At 44.7% G+C, this 21,343-nt stretch overlaps 1 protein-coding gene across 2 annotated transcripts in view; it reads right to left on the reverse strand.

The window, feature by feature from the left end:
- The window catches only part of atp1a3b (ATPase Na+/K+ transporting subunit alpha 3b), a 30,307-nt gene extending 26,925 nt beyond the window's left edge, over positions 1 to 3,382 (reverse strand). The window contains exons 1-2 of one of the 2 annotated variants that reach the window (XM_084053678.1): positions 3,182 to 3,382; positions 2,976 to 3,068 (exon numbers count right to left, since the gene is read on the reverse strand). In XM_084053678.1, coding sequence (XP_083909804.1) covers positions 2,976 to 2,981 — 6 coding nt within the window. In that variant the 5' untranslated portion in view covers positions 2,982 to 3,068; positions 3,182 to 3,382. The remainder of the gene's footprint in view (positions 1 to 2,975; positions 3,069 to 3,181) is intronic. The other variant, XM_084053679.1, reaches the window with a different exon arrangement.
- Positions 3,383 to 21,343: the final 17,961 nt, after the last annotated feature.

The raw sequence follows: 21,343 nt of genomic DNA on the forward strand, positions 1-21,343 counted from the left end.
GCATGACCTACAACTACAGAGATGCCAACTCCATCCCCCCCCATCTTCCCTCTCGCCTCCCCACCCCCACCTGGCTCCAGTATCCGTGGTAACCAATCCCGGGAAGCGCAGCGGGAGGGGGGTATGGAGGTAACAAGAGCCTTGGTAAAGTGAGCCTCAGGTCATTTATTCTGTAACGGGATATAGAGGCAGGTCGCTCCACCCCTCCTCCTCCTCCTTTACACTGCACCTTTACTTCCAAATATGTCTCTCTCTCTCTCTCTCCTTCGCTACACCTGCAGTCTATTCACTGCTTATATACCCCCTCCCTCTGTTTCTCTCTTTCTCTCTCGATCGACAATGGCGCCCCCCTTCCTATCTCAGTCACGTGTCTGAAGGTGAAACACAGCGGTCGTCCCATGCTTGTGCGGCTCTCCATCATCGACCCGCGGCTCTACCTCTATCTTTCCTCCTTTCGCCTGTCCTCCCCCCTTCTTCCCCCAGAGTGTACTAGGCTACTGCACCAGCACAAGTTGTCCAAGTGCAACACAGAGAGAGAGAGGGGGGGGGAGAGAGTCAGACAGGACAGACAGAGAGAGAGAGAGAGGGGGGGGAGACAGACAGACTGACAGAGAGAGAGGGGGGGAGAGAGAGAGAGAGAGAGAGAGAGAGAGAGAGAGAGAGAGAGAGAGAGAGCACTAGCTGCTAGTTGCATCTCTCTCTTGCATCCCAAATGTCTCTGCTCTGGCACCGTCTCTACTGCTCTTTTGCCCCCCAGTTCATTAGTTTCGTGGCTCTATATTGCCAGCCTATCACCACTCTTTACAGGGAATTTCCACATGAAATGCCCCGCCCCCCTTTTGACGCAGGAGATGCATCCTGCGGCCTCGGCTGAAAGAACAGCTGGTTCTGATGTTCTACCATGCACATCAAGAACGCAGAAGCAGCGCGTCAGGAATGGACGCCATTGTGTGCGTGTGTGGGAATGCAATAGAAGAAGAAGACACCGTGATATTCTTATGATATTTCTGATCATATCTGTATATTGAGGGCTTTATTAAAGTACTTTCGAAACCACCCCCCTCTCTCTCTCTCGCGCTGGCTGCCTGGCTCACTCTCACGTTCTCACTTCTCCACAGCAGCACATGCGTAAGCACTTTTCTGCATCTAGTTTGACGCAGTGCCTACAGCCTACTGCTGATGCTGCCTGCTGGATTCTACTCTGGCTCTGCCACCCAGAACCAGGATGAACACCGACTGCTTCATTTTCTTTGCCCATAATTAGGCTATACATAAAGACACAAGCGTCTCAAATCAAATGTCTTATCGATTTATCAAAGACACCGTCTCGAAGGACTTCGGTTCGGCTCAGTCAGCAGCACCGCATAGGCCCATAGGGGGATCTGCAGCGTCATGCAATCACATCGATTTATCCCGCAGAACACCGTCGCAGACTTTAAAGAACTACAACTCCCGTCCGCAGGGTGGGAGTTGCGCAATAGCCCGCCCTGCAGCTGTCAACCGCAACATCTGCATCTCGGAATTTTCCAGTAGGGTAGGCCTACGTACGGTGCCGAATTTCACCGGGTGACGTTCATTTGCAAGGGAAATGTGCTGTAAAGCCTCTCAACTGTGTGCGACAAATAAATGACAGCTTTTTTATCGGCGCGATTTGTTTGGCCAAATTTCAGGTGCGCACCTTGGTAGAGCCTTAATTATGCTATACCACGGTGCGCACCTGAAATAGGCTGCCTAATAGCCTATGATTTACTTTTCTTTAATTTGCCGCTCGTGTGTGTGTGTGTGTGTGTGTGTGTGTGTGTGTGTGTGTGTGTGTGTGTGTGTGTGTGTGTGTGTGTGTGTGTGTGTGTGTGTGTGTGTGTGTTCACTGCCGGCGATTACCGAGTCTCCTGTTATGTCACAAATTAAAGGGGAAATAAGCTGGTGAAGCGCTTATTCCTGGTAACCGCATTATGACGCATGGGTCATCGTGGCCGTTGCGTGCTGAGACACCCCCCCCCCCCTCCTCCCCTCCCCCTCCTGCCCGCTGCTTCCATACAGCCTCCGTGAGGCTCACCACCCGGCATCATCATCATCATCACAGCTGCTGTCCGTGCCATGCAGGCTCTGCCAACTGCAGCTCTCCCAAGTGCATATTTTATCATGTAATGTAACATTCCTCCTTGAGCCCAATAAAGTTCATTTATACACAGGAAATAACACCACACACACTGATAGATGAAGATGTGTCTCTCTCTCTCTCTCTCTCTCTCTCTCTCTCTCTCTCTCTCTCTCTCTCTCTCTCTCTCTCTCTCTCTCTCTCTCTCTCTCTCTCTCTCCCCTCTCTCCCCCCTCTCTCTCTCTCTCTCTCTCTCTCTGACAGAGCTTTCTAGAATAAACCGATTAGGCCCGCAAAGACCTGCCACGTTGTGCCAGTAGATAACGAGCCCAAGGAAAGACACATCTTTATCGCCGACGTCCCCTCCTTGAACCACAAACTCTCTCTCTCTATAGATACACACTTCTCTACTAGCCTACTCATATGACTGTCCTGACAAAATAATCTCTGAGATGCAGAGATGACTGACTGACTGACTGACATCCGTGAAGAGCATCAGATCCAGAGGACACAGGTCCTATAACCTTCATTCAGTTCAAAGACTATAAAGTTTAAAGTGGTCTATATAAACGTGTCGCACACAGGATGTGTGTGGCTGGCTGTCTGCAGTATGATGACAGGAGAGTTTCGTCACACAGCAGCAGTTTGTCGCAGTCGATGAGACCGGGGCTACAACATGAATTCCGCATTAGACTCAATGTCACTCCTTCATCACCAGGGCTCTCCTTCTCCAGGAAGAAATTACACAATAGACATGTGATCACATTGATCAGCCCCATTGTTCTTCATTCAGTGATCAATGGCTCTATTCTGTCACTTGTCAGCTGGGTTTAACAACGCAGTTTTAAACAAAAAAAGTTGGAATCGTCAGGCTTACCCCCATGTTGGCGACGTGTGTGTTCTCCTCTCAGGTGATGCAAAGCTTGAGAAGTGTCAGCCCCTCAGGTTGAATTATAGCAAAACGTCTCCCCTTTCAGAAAAAAACAGATTATGTTCTTTTTGAGTGTGTTGTTGCCTAGTAACGTGTAAGTCAAGTAAAAAACGATCTGGTACAAGACAAGACGCCCAGGCAACTTATCCTACCTCTAGAAGCAGAAGACAAAAGGAGGGCTTCTTTCTTTTCTTCCTTTCGTTTGGAGAAAAATAAAACTGATTGTCCGGCTTACAATCTTAACTGAAATGTTGCGGTCTCAAGCGGAGCATCACGCCAGGATGCGGGTCCTTCTCGTTGCTCTCTGGTAGTTTAGAGGAGAGAGAGAACGGGCCGAACTAATGAGCCGCACTCCTACCTTTTTTATTAGGATTTGATGCCCCTCCGCGGCTCTGCCGAGCTGCCGCAGTACTCCCTTCTCTTGCCACGGACCGGTGTTGCCAAGTTCGGTGTGAGAAATAAGCAACCAGGGCGATGTGTGTGTATACATTTATATGTGGAGAGTTTATATGATTCCCTGTGTTGAACTTGAAATAGTTGCAACTTACACTGTATTTTATCATGACGAAGCTGTCTGTGTACACAATGACCAAAATAAGAATAGCTAGTTGTGAGCATGTAGATCTGCTATTGAAAAAAAAGACTCTTGTAAGAAATGTAAAAATGTTGAAGTTCAACATGTTGTGAAACATTTTTAACAACGCCAATCTTGTATGGGGGTCCCTGGCACAACATTTCTTCAGATGGGGGGACCCTGGACAAATACATATTAATTCAGGGGGAGCCTTGTCATGAAAATGTTTGAGAACCACTACTTTAAACAACATTAGGAAACAAGCCCCAAAAAAAATGCAACCCGCAACTAAGCAATATTTTAAGCAACTTTACAAAAAAACAAGTCCAAAGTCGCTTATAATAAGTGAACATGGCAACACTTGCCACGTACCACTCCGCCTTGTGGAAGGAGATCCGGCCCCGTTAGCGCGGTCGTGAGTGGCGAGACGCCCCGCCCCGTTCAGGCTGAGCGGACGGGGGACGCAGACTGACGTTCTGATTAGCCAATCACGAGCCCGAGCGTCTCGTCGGCGATGAGCTCAGCGCGGACTCTCCCTTTCCCAGGTGATTCGCCCAGGCAGGCGTGGTTTTGAATACAGGGTTCGGCGCATAGCCACGCCTACCTGGGCGAAACACTAAAGAAAGAGGGAGTCCCATGAATGGTTGAAATGTGAACGGACTCTCTCTTTCCCAGGTGATTCGCCCAGGTAGGCGTGGTTTTGAGGTTAGGGTTTCAGGCATATAACCACGCCCACCTGGGTGAAACATCAAAGAAAGAGGGAGTCCCGAGCTCAGCGAACAACCCCCGTCAATTAATCCCTTCCAGCGGGCCAATAGGAAGGCACCGCTGCCCCTCCTGTCATACTGCAGAACTCCAAGGCTTGCGGGCCATGCAGCGGCAGCACGAGCCCCTCTAGGCTGACATGTTTGTGTTTAAATGGACGCACAAGGTTAGATTCTAGCTGTCGTGATTGTGTTGTTTTTTTGATGTGATGCATCCATGTTCATCTACAACGGTGGTTGTTTTGTGTCGTATGTGATGTGATAAATCCTGTCATCATCAGCATGTTAACGCCGGTGCACTTCCATAATTATGATATCACCTCAATGCTTATAGGCCTGGACACGGAGAATTTGGCGCGCGCGTGTGTGTGTGTGTGTGTGTGTGTGTGTGTGTGTGTGTGTGTGTGTGTGTGTGTGCACATGCACGTGGATATAGGCAGACAGAGTGACTGACAGAAAGTGAGATTGAGACACAGATGAGACAAACTGGATTGAATGCTGTGTCACCTCTAATTGTCTATTCATTTTTCTTTCCCCCTACTGAATTAACACAGCATTGTTGTGTACATACAGTGGGTACAAATTACAATGGAGACTAGATCCTGCCTACTCATACACTTAGCCTACTTAGTCTAGGTGGTAAATGAGGGGTGGTAGAAAATGAAATGGGTGGATGCACTGCAAGTAGATACAGAGTAGGAGTATAGTGTAGCACAGAGAGTTGGATTTTTTCTTATTAAACACTTGACAACTAACACACTGTTTACACAAATTAGTTGTATTTCTCTCAATACACTGCGTTTTTGAAATACATGTTTTTATCTGGTGCAAGATAACAGTATGTTCCCCAAATTGGCTACAGATTGTTTTGCAACTCGAGTCACATGTATGCAGTACTTTATTTATCCGTCCTCTGCATTTAACCCATCCTAACTATTAGGAGCTAGATTTGTGCTACCAGCTTCAAGGCCAGTGCCTTACTCAGTACACCTGGCAGGTGTACAGTAGGCTACTAGCCTGGCATGGCCACATGGCCAGACTAATATCTATGGCCAGACTAATATCACTGCGTAGATATTAGTCTGGAATCTCTGTGTGGAACCTGCATTTCCGACAGGCAAATAAAAAAAATCCCATCTGGTGATAAACCCGCCACATATTTGCATACTGGGCCCTGATTGGACCCTCACAACTTCGGAGGGAGAGAAATCCAATTTCTATTGAGAGGGGCCAGACTTAATCTGCCGAGGGCAATTTTTCTTTGCAATGGCAGATTTGTCTGGAACCAGGCTAGTACAGTACTGTATGTCCCTATGCATGCATGTCTTTTGGTGTGGGAGGAAATCAGAGCACCCGGACGAAACCCACATGAACATGTGGAGAACATGCAAACCCTATGGCCCCAGTTGGGATATAACACAGGACCATCTTGCTGTAAGGCAACAGTGTTAACCATTGAGCCACTAAAATACCACATGTCATAGGGTAGGGTATGTTTTGCCACCCTATAATATTATTGATCTCCGAAAATCAGAATGATGGGATTTAGGTTGAAAATAAGAAATACGTTTTATTTAAGCACTGACAGAATGAAAGGAATAGGCCAATAACACATGTATTGATGAGTGCATGTATGTAGACAGTGTTATGATATATTTTAGGCTAACCTTCATCTGTTTGTACTGATTCACTCTCATCTGTGTCTGCATATTGATATACTTGTGACGCCATGGTCACTCCTTTATCAGGGCACTGTATGATACAAGATGTAACAGTTGAAGGACAACTAATCTACATTGTAGAACATTGTGTTTTATTGTGTGCTTATTCACATCATAAAACAAAGATTGATAGTGGCTTTGACAGTTGCAGAAGGAGAGAGAGAAAGACAGAGGGAGAGAGAGGCCATCCTCTCCATTCCCAACTCCTGCCAAAAGTGTCTAACAGGAAGTACAGGAAGAAGATCAAGGCTACATGTCCAGCCGACTGGGCTTCCCGTAGGCCTGCCTACATTCCTGTACTTCTGGATAGACTTTTTCGGCGGTAGTTCTTGTCCAGCCTATATAGCTAGGCAGACGGATTTGATGGATTTGATGAAAGAATCAGTTGAAATTGATAAACTCACTGTTCAATTTCGAGTGCCAGCAGTGCCTGAAGTTTAGAGCGTGTTTGTTGCTGAAAGGTTCGATCCCCATGATCGGCTCGATCCCCTTGATCGGCTCGATCCCCTTGATCGGCAGGGAAAATCTGGCTGAGGAAGTGAACACTTACCCCTCCCTCAACTCCAACAATTGGCAACAAAGGCACCAAACCCCTAACTGCTCCAGCGGAGCTGCTCAGTGGCCAACAGTGTAAGACTGTGGTTTTATTGGGCAGCTCCCAGTCCCAGGTGTGAATGTGTGTAACTGTATGAGTGACGCAGGGTGTTGCTTAAAATGAGCATTCATACTCAGCGAACATACCCTGAATAAATAAAAGGATTAACCACTTGAATCCACTTGATTTCATATAAGATTAACAGTCAAAGTAAAATAGGCAAACATTATGCGAAAATAGCAGATCTACAAGCTCACAATGCATCACAATCTGTTATTTTCATTGAAGAGATTTGGTGTATCCATATGAAGGATATAAGGTTTGAGTAGTTAGCAAAAGAAAGACAGGGAGTACATTGGCAAAGAGAGATACAGAAGTATAGGAGGACATAGGAGTGGATAGCAGGAGAGACAGATGGCCTACATACAGCACCAGAGAATTGCCTTTCATGAAGCTTTACACACTGAGCAGTAGAGGATGCAGCAGTACACAGTAAAATCCTCAATTTACAGATGAATTAACATGCACACACATACGAATACACACACACACACACACACACACGCACGCACGCACGCACGCACGCACGCACGCACGCACGCACACACACACACACACACACACACACACACATGCACACACACATGCATATACCCACATATGTACATACACATACACACACTCACACCACACACATGCAGTCTGCCTCCATGGGCTTATATTTGCAAGGGAAATCTCAGAATGGTGCATGCTGGCCTGGCCCTCTGGGAGATTTCCGTTCAGCTCTGATGCCTCCTGCGCTGCTGCGCGCCATTGCAGGACACATGCACGCAACATCACAGCGTGGGTCTGCACAGGACCAGACCACACATCCTGAGCTGTGTCGGATGTTTTATCAAAGTGACTGTGAGAACAGTAGAATCGATCATGTCAAGTCCAACAGATACAGCTGTCCACACGTGGCCGTTTTCCAACGGCCACAGACTAAATACAATAATATACGAAATCAGCTACCACAAAGGAAACAAGGGCAGCGACATGTATTTCCAATTGGTAGAACACTATTTATACTGCAGCCGTAAATGAATAGTAGCCTACAGTACACTATGTACTGAATGACTCACTGTAAGACCGTGCAGCATCAGGGTTGAACGGATGTATTCTCTGCTATTATGGTCTTGTTATAGAACCACTTTAATACAGGAAGTAATTACTACAATAAGAGAGCAGTGACTCACTTATTGTTGATGTTGAAACCGAACTTGGCCCAAATTATCGGAGACCTTATTTTAGCTTTCATCATAGAATTCATGTGATAGCCGGTGTTTATGGGGGTTTACCCCACACAGGAAGGATATTTCAGATTTCACTACAGTGTGTGGGTAATTGAAAACGACTGACAGGGGAAATACTGTCATGGGATTGGGTCTAAAAACGCTCTGGAACTTATTGCATCACCATCAAGTGGCAGACCCCACCCATGTGGCATGAGTAATAGGTTTGAGCTAGATCAATCTAGCTAGTATAGCACAGTACGTATGTTGATGTGAATGAATGAAGGACTGACTGGTCTATATACGTAAAGATGTACGCTGACATCAGAGGGTAGTCTGTGGTAGTCTGTGTACCCCAGGGTTTCTTCCAGTGGTGGAAGAACTCAGATTTTTACTCAAAGCAAGAGTATGTAAAAATACACAGTATTGTTGTGTCCATACAGTGGGTACAGTGGAGACTAGAACCCGCCTACTCATACACTTACCTACTTAGTCTAGGTGGTAAATGAGGGGTGGTAGAAAATTAATAGGGACTGAAATGGGTGGATGCACTGCAAGTAGATACACAGTAGGGGAAGATCTGTTTGTAGCACAGAGAGTTGGATTTTTTCTTATTAAACATGTGACAACTAACAAACTGTTTACACAAATTAGTTGTATTTCTCTCCATACGCTGCGTTTTTGAAATACAGACACATTTTTTATCTGGTGCAAGATGACAGTATGTTCCCCAAATTGGCTACAGATTGTTTTGCAACTCGAGTCATATGTATGCAGTACTTTATTTATCCGTCCTCTGCATTTAACCCATCGTAACTATTTAGGAGCTAGATTTGTGCCACCAGACAGTCGAAGATGGCTGCCCACAGTACCAATATGTCTGGAGATATGACATCTAAATGCATGGTAGTTACTACAACTGAGAATTGAATTGAATACCTCAATTGGCAGGAGTGTGAAATGTGTGTTTATATTGTAACATACTGGGCCAGGAGTGAGGATATGATGCTACTCTATCTGTTTCATCCCTTAACTGTCATTATTGTTTTAGCATAATGGATATAACTTCTATGAAATGTATTGTACCATAGTGTACTGCATCTATATGTGTCTATATGATGCAGGCAATATGCAGTACGGATAAAGATCCGGGGGCAACTTGATTCCGTGGTTGGCACACAGTGCTGCTGCTACCCGTGAGGGTGCCTTTGTCACAGCTCATGCTGCGAATAAAGTTTTTCAATCTGGCTCCAAACAAAATGGCCGCCAGGCAGTACCCTTCCTTAACCTCTGCCATACATCCATGTTTCTCACTCTGTTCACCTTCTCTCTTTCGCTCTCTCTCTCTCTCTCTGTGTCTCTTTCCTATCTTCTCTCTCTCCCCCTATCTCTTGTTCCCATCCTCTCTTTCTCTCTCTTTCTCTCTCTCTCTCTCTCTCTCGCCTTCTCTTTCTCTCTGCCCTGCAGTGGAAGAAGAAAGGGGAGGGGGAAAGTCCCCCATTTCTCGGTCTCCATAGCAACAACAGTCAGGTGACCTTGTCTGTTACTGCTGAGTCAGAGAAGTTGAGGGATGGGCGAGAGAGAGAGGGCGAGGTGAGGGGGAGAATAGAAGAGGAGAGAGAGAGAGAGAGATGGAGATGGAGATGGAGAGACATTGAGAGAGTGACACCCTGAGACAGAGGAGAGTGTGACAGAAAGATGAAGGGACAGACACACACACAGGTAGACAGATAGATAAGAGAGATAAGCAGAGAGACACACTGGTACAAAGATAGAGGGAGAGAGGCTTTCATGTAGACAATGCTGTGTCATCCTATTTGTCCCATGGAGCCAATTTGTAGGCCTTGAAGTGTGTCAGCGCGGCAGAGGCTTGGATATAGAGCACAACATTAAGCCAAGAGTGACTGAGGGGCGTGTGTGTGTGTGTGTGTGTGTGTGTGTGTGTGTGTGTGTGTGTGTGTGTGTGTGTGTGTGTGTGTGTGTGTGTGTGTGTGTGTGTGTGTGTGTGTGGGCTGAATTCATCTGTAAAATTGGGCGAGAAGAGGGGACTGTGACATGTGGAGTGGACTGTGGAGTCGAAGCATTCGGACATTGCACTGTAGCATATGTTGATGATTTAGTGTCATGCAGTATGGGTGCTAGGGTCACGACACTATTTGCGTGCGTGCGTGCGTGCGTGCGTGCGTGCGTGCGTGTGATGATGGGTGACCCATGCATGGGCGGCAGTGTGTGTGTGTCTGTGTGTGTCTGTCTGTGTGTGTGTGTGTCTGTGTGCCCAGTGCCCACGTGTCCGTGACATATCTGTTTCCATGTGTGTGTATATCCTGATGTGTCATTGTGTATTTATTTGTCACTGTACACACTGTGCATGTGTGAAGGTGATCCTAGCTAATCCGGTTTTAGAAATGTCTGACATAATCTGTGTTCCACTCACAGCACCCAGGAGGAAGGAAGAGAGGGAGAGAGAGAGAGAGAGAGAGAGAGAGAGAGAGAGAGAGAGAGAGAGAAGGATAGAGAGAGGGAGGGAGAGAGAGAGAGAGAGAGAGAGAGAGAGAGAGAGAGAGAGAGAGGGAGAGAGAGAATAGGAGAGCTATGTATGGAGAGAAAATGCAGAAAGTGACTAACAAAATACAAAAAAAGGGGGAAAGCTGAGATCAGTGCGGGAGGCTCTGTCATGTGACTCTGTCACCGTTGATGGGAAAGGATGTTGATGAACAGGGTGACAGAGATGAAGGTCTTGGCAAATGAGGGAGGAAGATTGAGAGAACGGGTACAAAGAAGGAGAGAGAGATAAAGGAGCACGCCTTGGGGGAAACATTCCTCAGGGAACGGCGTGTGGAAAGAGTGACATTAGAGCGTTGTTTAGGGATCAGTTACCATGGAATAACTAAGGACTCATGGAGGACAAGCGGGTTTAGAGGATAGGAGATGACCCTAGTGAAAACAACCTTCCAACACTCTCAGAAGTTAAATTAAGACACTAAATATTATTGTGTAGGACCACAGGAGATTTGTCAAGGTGCTATTATTACAGTACAGTATATGATTCTTAACTTTGTGATCCTTACTTGTGTGCCTGTAGCATTGGCCTGTAGCATTGGCATGCAATAAATGATGGCTAATATAGAACATGTTCACACTTGTTAGAATAAATCAATGCCAGCAGCACACTGTATGTATAAAATATAGTTAGGGCAGCAGAAAGGCTATAGGAAACAAGTATAAATAGGATAATGAAAGTAAAGAAGGAATCTTTTTCTTATTTTTATTTCAATAGAATCTACTGTAGTATTGTCTTGTGTATATTGTATTGTTGCTGTTAGCACAGTCTTGCAACATTGTGTTGCTTGTACCTGTATGAGTGAGTGACAAATAAACCCTCTTAATTCTTGATTCTTGAAAGGAAGGGGAGTTGTGTGTCCAAAAGAAATGCAAAAACCTAATACTGTATACGCCCTTGAAAGAACAGATGTAGAGGTTAGATAGAAGACTATCTAACTAGAACTAGAGAGACAGAGAGAAAGAGAGAGAGAGAGCAGTGAAGAGCAGAAGACAGCGATAGGGAGATAAGAGCGACCGCGGGGGGTGGAGGGGGGGTGTACTCAGGAAGAGTCAAGGGGAGAGATCCAAAGTGCCGATCCGATTAATCAACCAAAGCCTCACGGAGGAGGTACATCCTGAGCCCTTCTCCGGGCACGGGCACAAACACACACACACACACACACACACACACACACACACACACACACACACACACACACACACACACACACACACACACACACACACACACACACACACACACACACACACACACACACACACACACACACAGACACACACACACACACACACACACACATATAGTGACTCATTGAGACAGGTGCAATAATTTACTCACACAGACCCGACCCACACTCCATTACATAATGACTTTCAACACCTACAGTACTGTGATTTTCAAATACATGATGTTCTTTTTTGTTCTATTCTATTCCATTTAATTTTATTCCATTCTATAATTTGTCCCAAATATTTTACACAATTTCCTTCTAACATTTCCCCTACATCCTCCACCTCTCTCCTTTCCTTCTGTTCCTCCTTCTCCTCCTCCCCCGCCTCTTCTTCTTCTTCCTCCTCTTCCTCTCGCCTCTAGCTGTCCCTCCAGCACCTCCACTGCAGCAAAAAACCTCTGCTCTTCCCTTTCTACATTCCACACCTTTTTATTGCTCCACTCCTCGTCATCACCTGCAGTACAAAATACAGCTTACCTTTGCCGAGTCATGGTTCTTACCATGTCTAGTGTGTGTGTGTGTGTGTGTGTGTGTGTGTGTGTGTGTGTGTGTGTGTGTGTGTGTGTGTGTGTGTGTGTGTGTGTGTGTGTGTGTGTGTGTGCGTGCGTGCGTGCGTGCGTGCGTGCGTGCGTGCGTGCGTGCGTGCGTGCGTGCGTGCGTGCGTGCGTGCGTGCGTGCGTGCGTGTGTGTAATATTGGGAGCACATTGTTTAATCCACCCCCCTACCCTGCTCCTTTCCTAAATTCATCTCTCCACTGCTTTATATTTTATGTATGTCCACTGTTTTATATAAAATTATTATATTATTTAGCTCTAAATCTGTCTTTTGAATATTTACAGTAGGTCTAGCTATTAAACATGTGTCTCTATTGTAGCTCTCCTTGCTGTCTATTATCATTCTCCTCTCAGACAAGGATCTTTAGAAGAATTTGGTGAGCTTTTATCTAAAATCTGAATTGACTTTGACGACATCAGCTACTGTTTTGGGTGATTTCAACATTCATGTTGATGACAGCAACAACTTCGATACAAAACAATTCATCAGTTTACTAGAATCATTTCATTTCAAACCTATTACTGGGTCCATACAAAAGGTCACACACTTGACCTTGTCTTTTTCAAATGTCTTATATGATATTGCAATAACAGTGTGGCTCTTAATGTTGCAATTTCCGACAATTATTGTATATGCTCTTCTGAACAGATGAATATTAATTCATTAGCAAATGTTACATTAATGCCAATACAGCTATTATTTGTCAATACATTTTTGGAAGTATACACATACCCACCTTACATACCCATCATGTGATGCTATGGTGGACAATCGCTCTAATATTATGTCTCAGATGACAAAACCGATACGTGGACCACGAAAAAGCACCTTGGAGAAACAGTGAAAAAGTAATCATGACAAAAAAATCTGCCACAGAGAAAAACTAATTACAAATTGACTATGAGATCTATAAAACCGCACTCTTATTGCACTGTTAGAATAAAGATATGAAATATGCCAGACATTTCTCAATTGATTAACAATAATCAGAGTAATGCCTCATTTCTATTCTCTTCAATTGACAAAGTGTATTAATTCCTCATGAGTTTATGTCTATATGGCCAAACGTGATTCATTTGCTGTACTGTAGGTTTTTATTTTCGGGGAAACGTCCATCATGTTAGAGATAAATATATGAATTTGATCTACAAGCCATAAATCGCCTATTTTCGAATAGCCAAAGTATAAAATAAAGTGGTTAAAAAGATTTTTATGCTATGTTAACTCATTTAGCTGGGTAACTCCCTGTATATCTTACCAATATCACCAGAAGTGCATTTTATCACTAAACAAAATGAATGCTTTCATCTCAAGCAGGATGGATTAATGTAACACTCTGTTCACAGGATTATCCAAACAATGCAGCAGCCACAGTCCTTACATGTACACATACATTTGAACGCATTACTGAAATCACTACATTGGCTCCTCTCTCTATGTGTGTGTGTGTGTGTGTGTGTGTGTGTGTGTGTGTGTGTGTGTGTGTGTGTGTGTGTGTGTGTGTGTGTGTGTGTGTGTGTGTGTGTGTGTGTGTGTGTGTGTGTGTGTGTGTGTGTGTGTGTGTGTGTGCGTAGCTGCATGCTCATAATACACACTGGTCACACTTTTTTCTTGTACAGTTGGTTACATGTGCGGCTGGCTATGTACAGTAATAGGGTAGGGGTTGTTGATGTTTTGTCATTTTTGTATTTATATCATGAATGTTAATATGTGGCTGTGGAGAATGGAGTAGTGACAGAAGGCATGATCAGTTAATGCAAGGGGCTTTAGGTGAAATACAAATAGATCTTTATAAGTGTCGTGGAATTCTGGATCAATCAGTAAATTGATGAGGTAAATTGATGAGGGAGTAGTAGAAAAGTCGAGACAATATTATTTTCTTTTTTTTAAAGATATTTTTGGGGGGCTTTTCTGCCTTTTTGAGAGAGAGACGGGGAGTGACATGCAGCAAAGGTCACCGGGACACAGGATTGGAACCTGCAATGCGCTGTCAGACTGTATTATGTGGTATGCACCTGGACCGCTAAGTCAGCAGGCACCCGGATGAGATAATCTAGGCGGTGATGCTTATGCTTTAATGTACATGATATCATGGGGAGAAGTACAATGGCACTCAGGTCGGTGGTACGGTAATTCTGCCAATGAGCACAGGGATCAGACAATAGTTATACTAGCTGCTTCAAGGACAAGCTGAACCATAACAAGACAGGCTGTAACCAAAACAATAGCTATCAGGTCTAGCGGAGACCTTCTTACAAGCTACCAAATATTATGTCATGTCATAATGTATTATATTATATATAAGTACTATAAGTGATGATAAATATAAAGGTTGGATATAAGCAACCATAATAACAATGTAATATAATGTGCAATTCTTCTGCAATAAGACAAACAAAACTGCCAAATTCTTTATAACTGTCCCCAAATTGAACTCTGCTTTGACCCACATTATGCACTTAAAACCATGCACTTTAAGACAGTAAGTCAGTAAGTAAATAGGTCAGAGTGGCTTATTGTTGGTATATCAGCCAAGTAACGAGAGCGTCTATCCCCTTTACAATGTGCTAGACCCCTGGAAGATGTATTGCTGAGGTGGAGTGCCACACCTACCATCAACTTGCACTATCGCATGTCTTACCCAAGCCATGCTACTTGTAGCCCGGGATGGAAACCAAGACCTTGCAATTCAAAGGCGCGCATTCTACCCACTGAGCTACCCGGGCACAAAAACAAAGGAACCTAAAATGTTCATTAATTGACCTTAAAGAGCTAAATACATTCCCCCTTTTTGGGATATTATGTGATTAAATCAAATGTATATTGTTATTGCAGGTATATGTTTGTACATACAAGGAATTTGTCTCAGTGTGGTTGGTGCATTACACGGAATGCAACAGTATTGAAATGATTGGCTAGAAATGTAAAGATAAGCTAAAAGAGACTAGAAACTACTTACAGTGTGAAATATACATATCCAAAAATATGCCTTTTTTCCATTAAGCCTCTTATCCAGGGATTAAGCATGGTTGTTCATGTAATGCTTGGTAATTCTTTAATTTCCAAAAAGCTGAAACGCAACATGCTTGTCTGCCAACAGCTTGTCTGAAAATGGATCTCCATTCTCCACATTAGGAAAGGATGCTTGGCGTTCATCGCTCATGATATCAAAAATATAGACGACCATGGGGCCTCCGGTTGGCACAGGCATAAAGTTCCTCCCCACCACCGTGGAGACAGGGGTTTGTGTCCTCCACAGTGCCTCTGACTGTCTCATGGGTGCACCAAAGAACACGACTGGCTGTGTTTGCAGGTGGGAAGCTAGTTGGGGAGTAGCCCCATTACGAACCTCTCACTCCGCTATACAGCTCCGAGATGAGTTATGGTCCAGAACCCTAACTTTTTGGTCCGGCATGAAGCAACCCGTTTAAATCGCTTATTTAGTCAGCCTGTGGCCATGTTTCCCATTCAACCCGGAAAAAAACCCTACGTCCGGTGCCAGTACTGCTCCCGGTTCGGCTACAATGAGAAAACATGGACTAAATAAGCGATTTAAACGGGTTGTTTCATTTCCAAAAAGTTAGGGTGCTGGACCGTACCTCAAACATCTGTACAGTTTGGAAACTACCATTAGTTTTTGGATATGATGTGGCGAAAAGGGTAATCCATGGACCCTTTGCGGCCGTTCTACCGATTCCGGTAGAGCTTGCAGTGGAACCTAATCTCGGAGCTGTATAGCGGAGTGAGAGGTTCGTAATGGGGCTAGTTGGGGAGCATGTTGAGCGCTGTGATTGGCTGAGGTTTCACAAGGTTTTTCAACAAATGCATGACTTCTTAAATTACTTCAAAACAAGGCAGGCGCACCAACAGCGAGGCCTTCAGGCTCATGAGGTATCCAAGGCGAGCAGCCACTGCATGGCCTCGCAAGTGAACAAGCTGGCAAGCAGTGGTGGACGGAATAGGTTATCACGTAAATCAAAACAAACTCTCCCTGCGCACATCTCAGCCAACCACAGCGATGGGTGCAGGGATTTGAGCTCAACTGGGTTGATAATTAGGGGCAGACGGCTGTCGGTCACTGCACTAATGACTAGGTTGGCCGTGGTGCCTGTTCAGAACTGGTAGAGATGGTTTTCCACACCCTCCTCCTGACCAACTAGTAGTTGTCAGCATTGACAGGAACTATAGTACATGGGGGGAATGGGAAATGGCACCTAAAATGAAATGATCATAGCAGGTGATCCCCCATCATTTACCAGAAAGGTCTGAGGTTTAATTCCAACTGCAGTCCTGTCAAAGTGTCCTACTTAAGCAAAAGCACTGACAACACCCCCTACCTGCGAACATGCTGTAAATCTCTTGGTTATTCCATCAATAGAGGAATCCTGGAGTTGCTCCATGGGCAGATCAACTGACTTTGTAAACATAGTGCAGTGATGGCTCCCTGGGGGACTTAAATATATGGCCACAGTCAACGCTTCATAACTGGCAAATGCACAAAGAAATGAAGCTCTTTGAAAGAACAATGAAGCTATTTTAATAGCTTCTGCTGCATTGAACAGTATAGTGGGGAGAGGCTGTCAAGCAAATGGGGGAAGAGAGAGAGAGAGAGAGAGAGAGAGAGAGAGAGAGAGAGAGAGAGAGAGAGAGAGAGAGAGAGAGAGAGAGATGAGCACAGCACAAGCTGTGAGGCTATGCAAAAACATTAAAATATGTCCATACATTCTAATTGTGTAATAACTGACAGAAACACCAGAATATCCTGAAATGAAACTCTTTTAGACAAGAAGAAAAATCATCTGTGGGTCCAAATATCAGTGTTTAATTATTTATCAACAAAGAGCAGACCCTGCAGGTTCTGTCTTGCTGACATCACTAGCCTTGGTTCTCTGGTTGCAGGCCTGGCAGAGGGTGTTGATAAAAAAACAAAACTTTTTTGCTTTCGTCACAGCGAGCGTGGGCAATCTATTCCACTTTGTACTTACTGAGATTGTTTTGTTCTTAATTTAGACCACTGGTTCTCAACATGGGGTCCCTTGCAGGTGCGTAACTCTGAGAGTGTACAAATGGAACCTGTAGAGTTAAATGAACACTGAGGATTTTACAAGATGTAGAATCATCATATCAAATGGGTGACCATGGCCTAAATGCATATCAAACTGGAGGTCCTTGAAATGAAAAAGGTCGAGAATCACTCATTTAGACAGACAGTAAGTCAGGCCTATGAAAAGCTGGAAGGAAGGTACAGTACTGAAGGAAAGGCAGAGCATACAGCAGGAACAGGTAGCCATACTGTAGGTCTAGACACTGTGGATCTTAACCACTGTAAAGACAAGAAAAGAAAAGGTAAAGGTCATTCCACATGAAAACAGTTTTGGAATTCTTCCAGTATTGAAGAAGAGGTGCCATTTTCTAAGCTACAGCATAGTGCTCACATATTAAATTGAATCCTTATGGCTGAGCTAGACCTAATGATATTGTCCTTGGCTTAAATTGGATTAAAGACCTCCTGTGGCAGATACCCAACAACCCCCACTGTCTCACATCATTACATCTACTATATAAAGTTCAAGTTGTGGCAGACGGATGGGTCTGTCTGGGCATGTCTGACGTCAGACAAAATCGGTATAAGATATCCCGTATATTGATTGGAAATGCCTGATATCAGCATAATTCTGCAAATACCGTCATACGTGGACTGGACATGCCAGACGTCAGTGCAGTTGTTAGGCAACAGTTTCTGTTGTGTGAGACACCTTGGCTCGGTCAGCGAGAGAGAGAGAAAGAGATGAAAGGAGGGAGGGGTACGAGGGAGAGAGATGGAGAGCATGATCCGCGAGAGAGTAAGAGAGGGGGGAGAGAGAGAGGGAGTGAGAGGGAGGGAGAGATGAAGGGATGGGGAGAGATGGAGGGAAAGAGAGAGAGAGAGAGAGAGAGAGAGAGAGAGAGAGAGAGAGAGAGAGAGATGGAGAGGGGGAGGGAGAAGAGGGAGTGGGGGAGGAGGGAGAGAGAGGGGTATGGGAGAGGGAGAGGGCTATTTCATCCAAGGAATAACCCGGCCAATGCTGGGTATCGAAATCTGAACATGTTGATGATGGACGCGTCATGAAGTGACACGTTGTCAGTGCAATAACACCAGAAACGGCGGGCAGGCTCACACTGTGAGTGCGAGGTATCACGTTTTTTTCTGCTAGTTATGTAATAAAATGGAAATGTAACACTACATGTTGCAGCGCTAATGACACCGCTAGCCAGCATGAGGGAACAAATGGCACTTCATCCTGTTAATCAGCAGATTTGAAAATGTGCTTTTCACCAGAGTTGGAGAGTTGGTTGAATGTTATTAAAAACCTATCATCTCCTTTAAGCTTTTCGCATTTGTTGAACAAAATGTCATAATCTTAACTCGTATTTTATTGCAGATACGAATATCCTTTAACTCCATATACAGCACATTTAGCTCAGTTTGTTTACTGCAACGGCAACTCCATACAGCACATTTAGCTCAGTTTGTTTACTGCAACGGCAACTCCATACAGCACATTTAGCTCAGTTTGTTTACTGCAACGGCAATCTTGCTGACTGTCTGCTCTGCTCTTGCAGCTTGGAAGCACTTGTGCCCGGTGCTGTTCAGGTCTGCTGAGTTCGTAGTGTGTCACATTCACTTTAATACAGCACGAGGGAAGGGCTTGCTTGCTTTGTGTGTGTTCGCTGTTGGCTCCATGAAGCATGGCTCGAGACTGCACTTTACATGCGTGTGCGTGTGCGTGCGTGCGTGCGTGCGTGCGTGCGTGCGTGCGTGCGTGCGTGCGTGCGTGGGTGTGTGTGTGTGTGTGCGTGTACGTGTGTGCGCTCACTGAAGGTTTCGCTGACAAGCACCTTTTCACCTGTCACCTGTGATATGTGGCCTGTCATGTATAGAGTACAGCAGGAACCTTTCATCTCATTTGATTGACAATATTGTGTGTGTGTGTGTGTGTGTGTGTGTGTGTGTGTGTGTGTGTGTGTGTGTGTGTGTGTGTGTGTGAGTGTGAGTGTGTGTGCACGTGTGTGCATGTGTGTGTGCGAGTGCATGCACTCTCTTACAGGTAAGTAAGTAGTTAATGCAGTGACCATTTAATGCTTGCTCTGTGTCTTATTCATTACAGCATGCTCAGTTCTGAGCCAGTTTATTTGTTTGTGTGTTTGTGTGTTCATGTGTGTGTGCATGTGTAAGTGCTTGCGTGCGTCCGGTACAGTAAGCAGCCTCAGGAGTGATGGGCTGACAGTGTTGTGGTAGCAGTGTAGGCAACGGGCCACACACTCAGTGGGGAAACCGGCCCTTTAAGACCTATCAGCCAATCAGGGAGGGGAATGCTGTGAGCAGGGTGTCCTTGGGAACGACCTTGCGGGGGGCTGAGGGATGGAGAGGGTGAAGAGAGAAGAGAGCAAAAAATAGAAAGAGGCAGGGGTGGAGGGAAGGAGAGAGTGAGGATTCCTTCTACTCATCACTACCACAAACGTTATGTTTCTACTTCGTTTTTTTTTATTGATTGAATACTTTATTAGTAAAAAATGAGGCACAGTTGAACACGGCTAAACAGATAACACAAAAACGTCCTGGGGACTTGTTTCCATTGAGGCCATATGTATTCAATTCACCAACAGAGCATATAGATTATTAATACATGTCATCAACAAATACAAGAAGCAATATATTTACAGAGGAGAAAAAGGAAAAAGTGGGGAGATACTGTGTGTAGGACAAAATAATAATCACACAGTTGTGATCATGTGCGGGCACATGCAAACTACTCTGACCGTACAGGTCAGGAGACAGAGGGACAGAAACACATACATACTGTATGCACATTACAGACAGACAGAGAAATCCCTCGATACATGTACTGTAGATCCATGACTTGATAGATTTATAAATACATTAATTTGTCTGTAGAGTAATGACATAAAGGGCCTTACATGTATCTAGACAATCTAAGGCACAGGGTGAAACAGGGTGAAAATATAGTTGAGGGTGTTTCCAGCAACACTTTTGTTAGTTAACCAGCGCGTTTTCTTGGTGCAAAGCCAGGTGCATGGTGCAAAGGGGTTGTATTTATCTCTGAATTATTCAAGGGTGTATTTTGGGCATAACATAAATTAGATCAATCAGAGCCATACTACATCATTTGCCATACTAATGTCCAAGAGACATCTGTGATACAGTATCTTGACCTACGTACTGTAATCCCATGCACAGAGACGTCTGAGCCCCAAATAGATATTGATGATGATACTGCAGTACAAACACAGATAAAAAAAAACAGGAGGCAAAGGATTCACAACCTTCTTGAATGACAAGAGGTATTTGAACATTTATCAGCAATAAGTATAGGATAGGCTACTTATTGAACAACCTTTTCTCTCCCAGATCATTAATTCATTAATTGATTGTGCTTAGACCAGCTTGCCTTGGACTGGACTAAGCACAATCCCTTTTTGACTTTTCTCAATGTATGTAAGAATACGCCAAACAAACCACATCTAATTTTACGACCATGGGTGTGCAGATGAGCACAAAAACATTTGGAAATTATACCATGTGGGCGCCGGGCGTGGAAATGACATCTGCGTCGGTTGGAAACTAGCAATGACAAGGCGTTCAGTATTTGTGCCAATTTGCGCCACTTTGCGCCACAGGTGCAAGATCAAAAGTCGTTGTCCTGCCCCTGTCCTGTTGAACTAAATACACAGCCCTCGTTATTACAATATCTCTCAGTATGTGGTTTACTATAGGCTACACATTTCTTCACGAGTGTCATCCCTCTGGAGTGACAGTGTCACCAGCCTTGACAGCTATGCTCAGCGAGGAATATAACCTGTACCATAGCTGACTCAATGTGTGCAACAGGACCAGTGTGAAGCTACACAGCCAGGGACGTGCAGAGAATGTTAGAGGGGCAGGGGGCTGAAATTTCCAAAAGGGCACTTTTTGGTAAAAAATACCAAAAATAGCAAATAAATCAAGCCAAATAAATCAAGCCAATACTGGAGATG

The sequence above is a fragment of the Gymnoscopelus microlampas genome (assembly GCF_963454915.1).
Source record: "Gymnoscopelus microlampas genome assembly, chromosome: 3".
NCBI classification, from domain to species: Eukaryota; Metazoa; Chordata; class Actinopteri; order Myctophiformes; family Myctophidae; genus Gymnoscopelus; species Gymnoscopelus microlampas.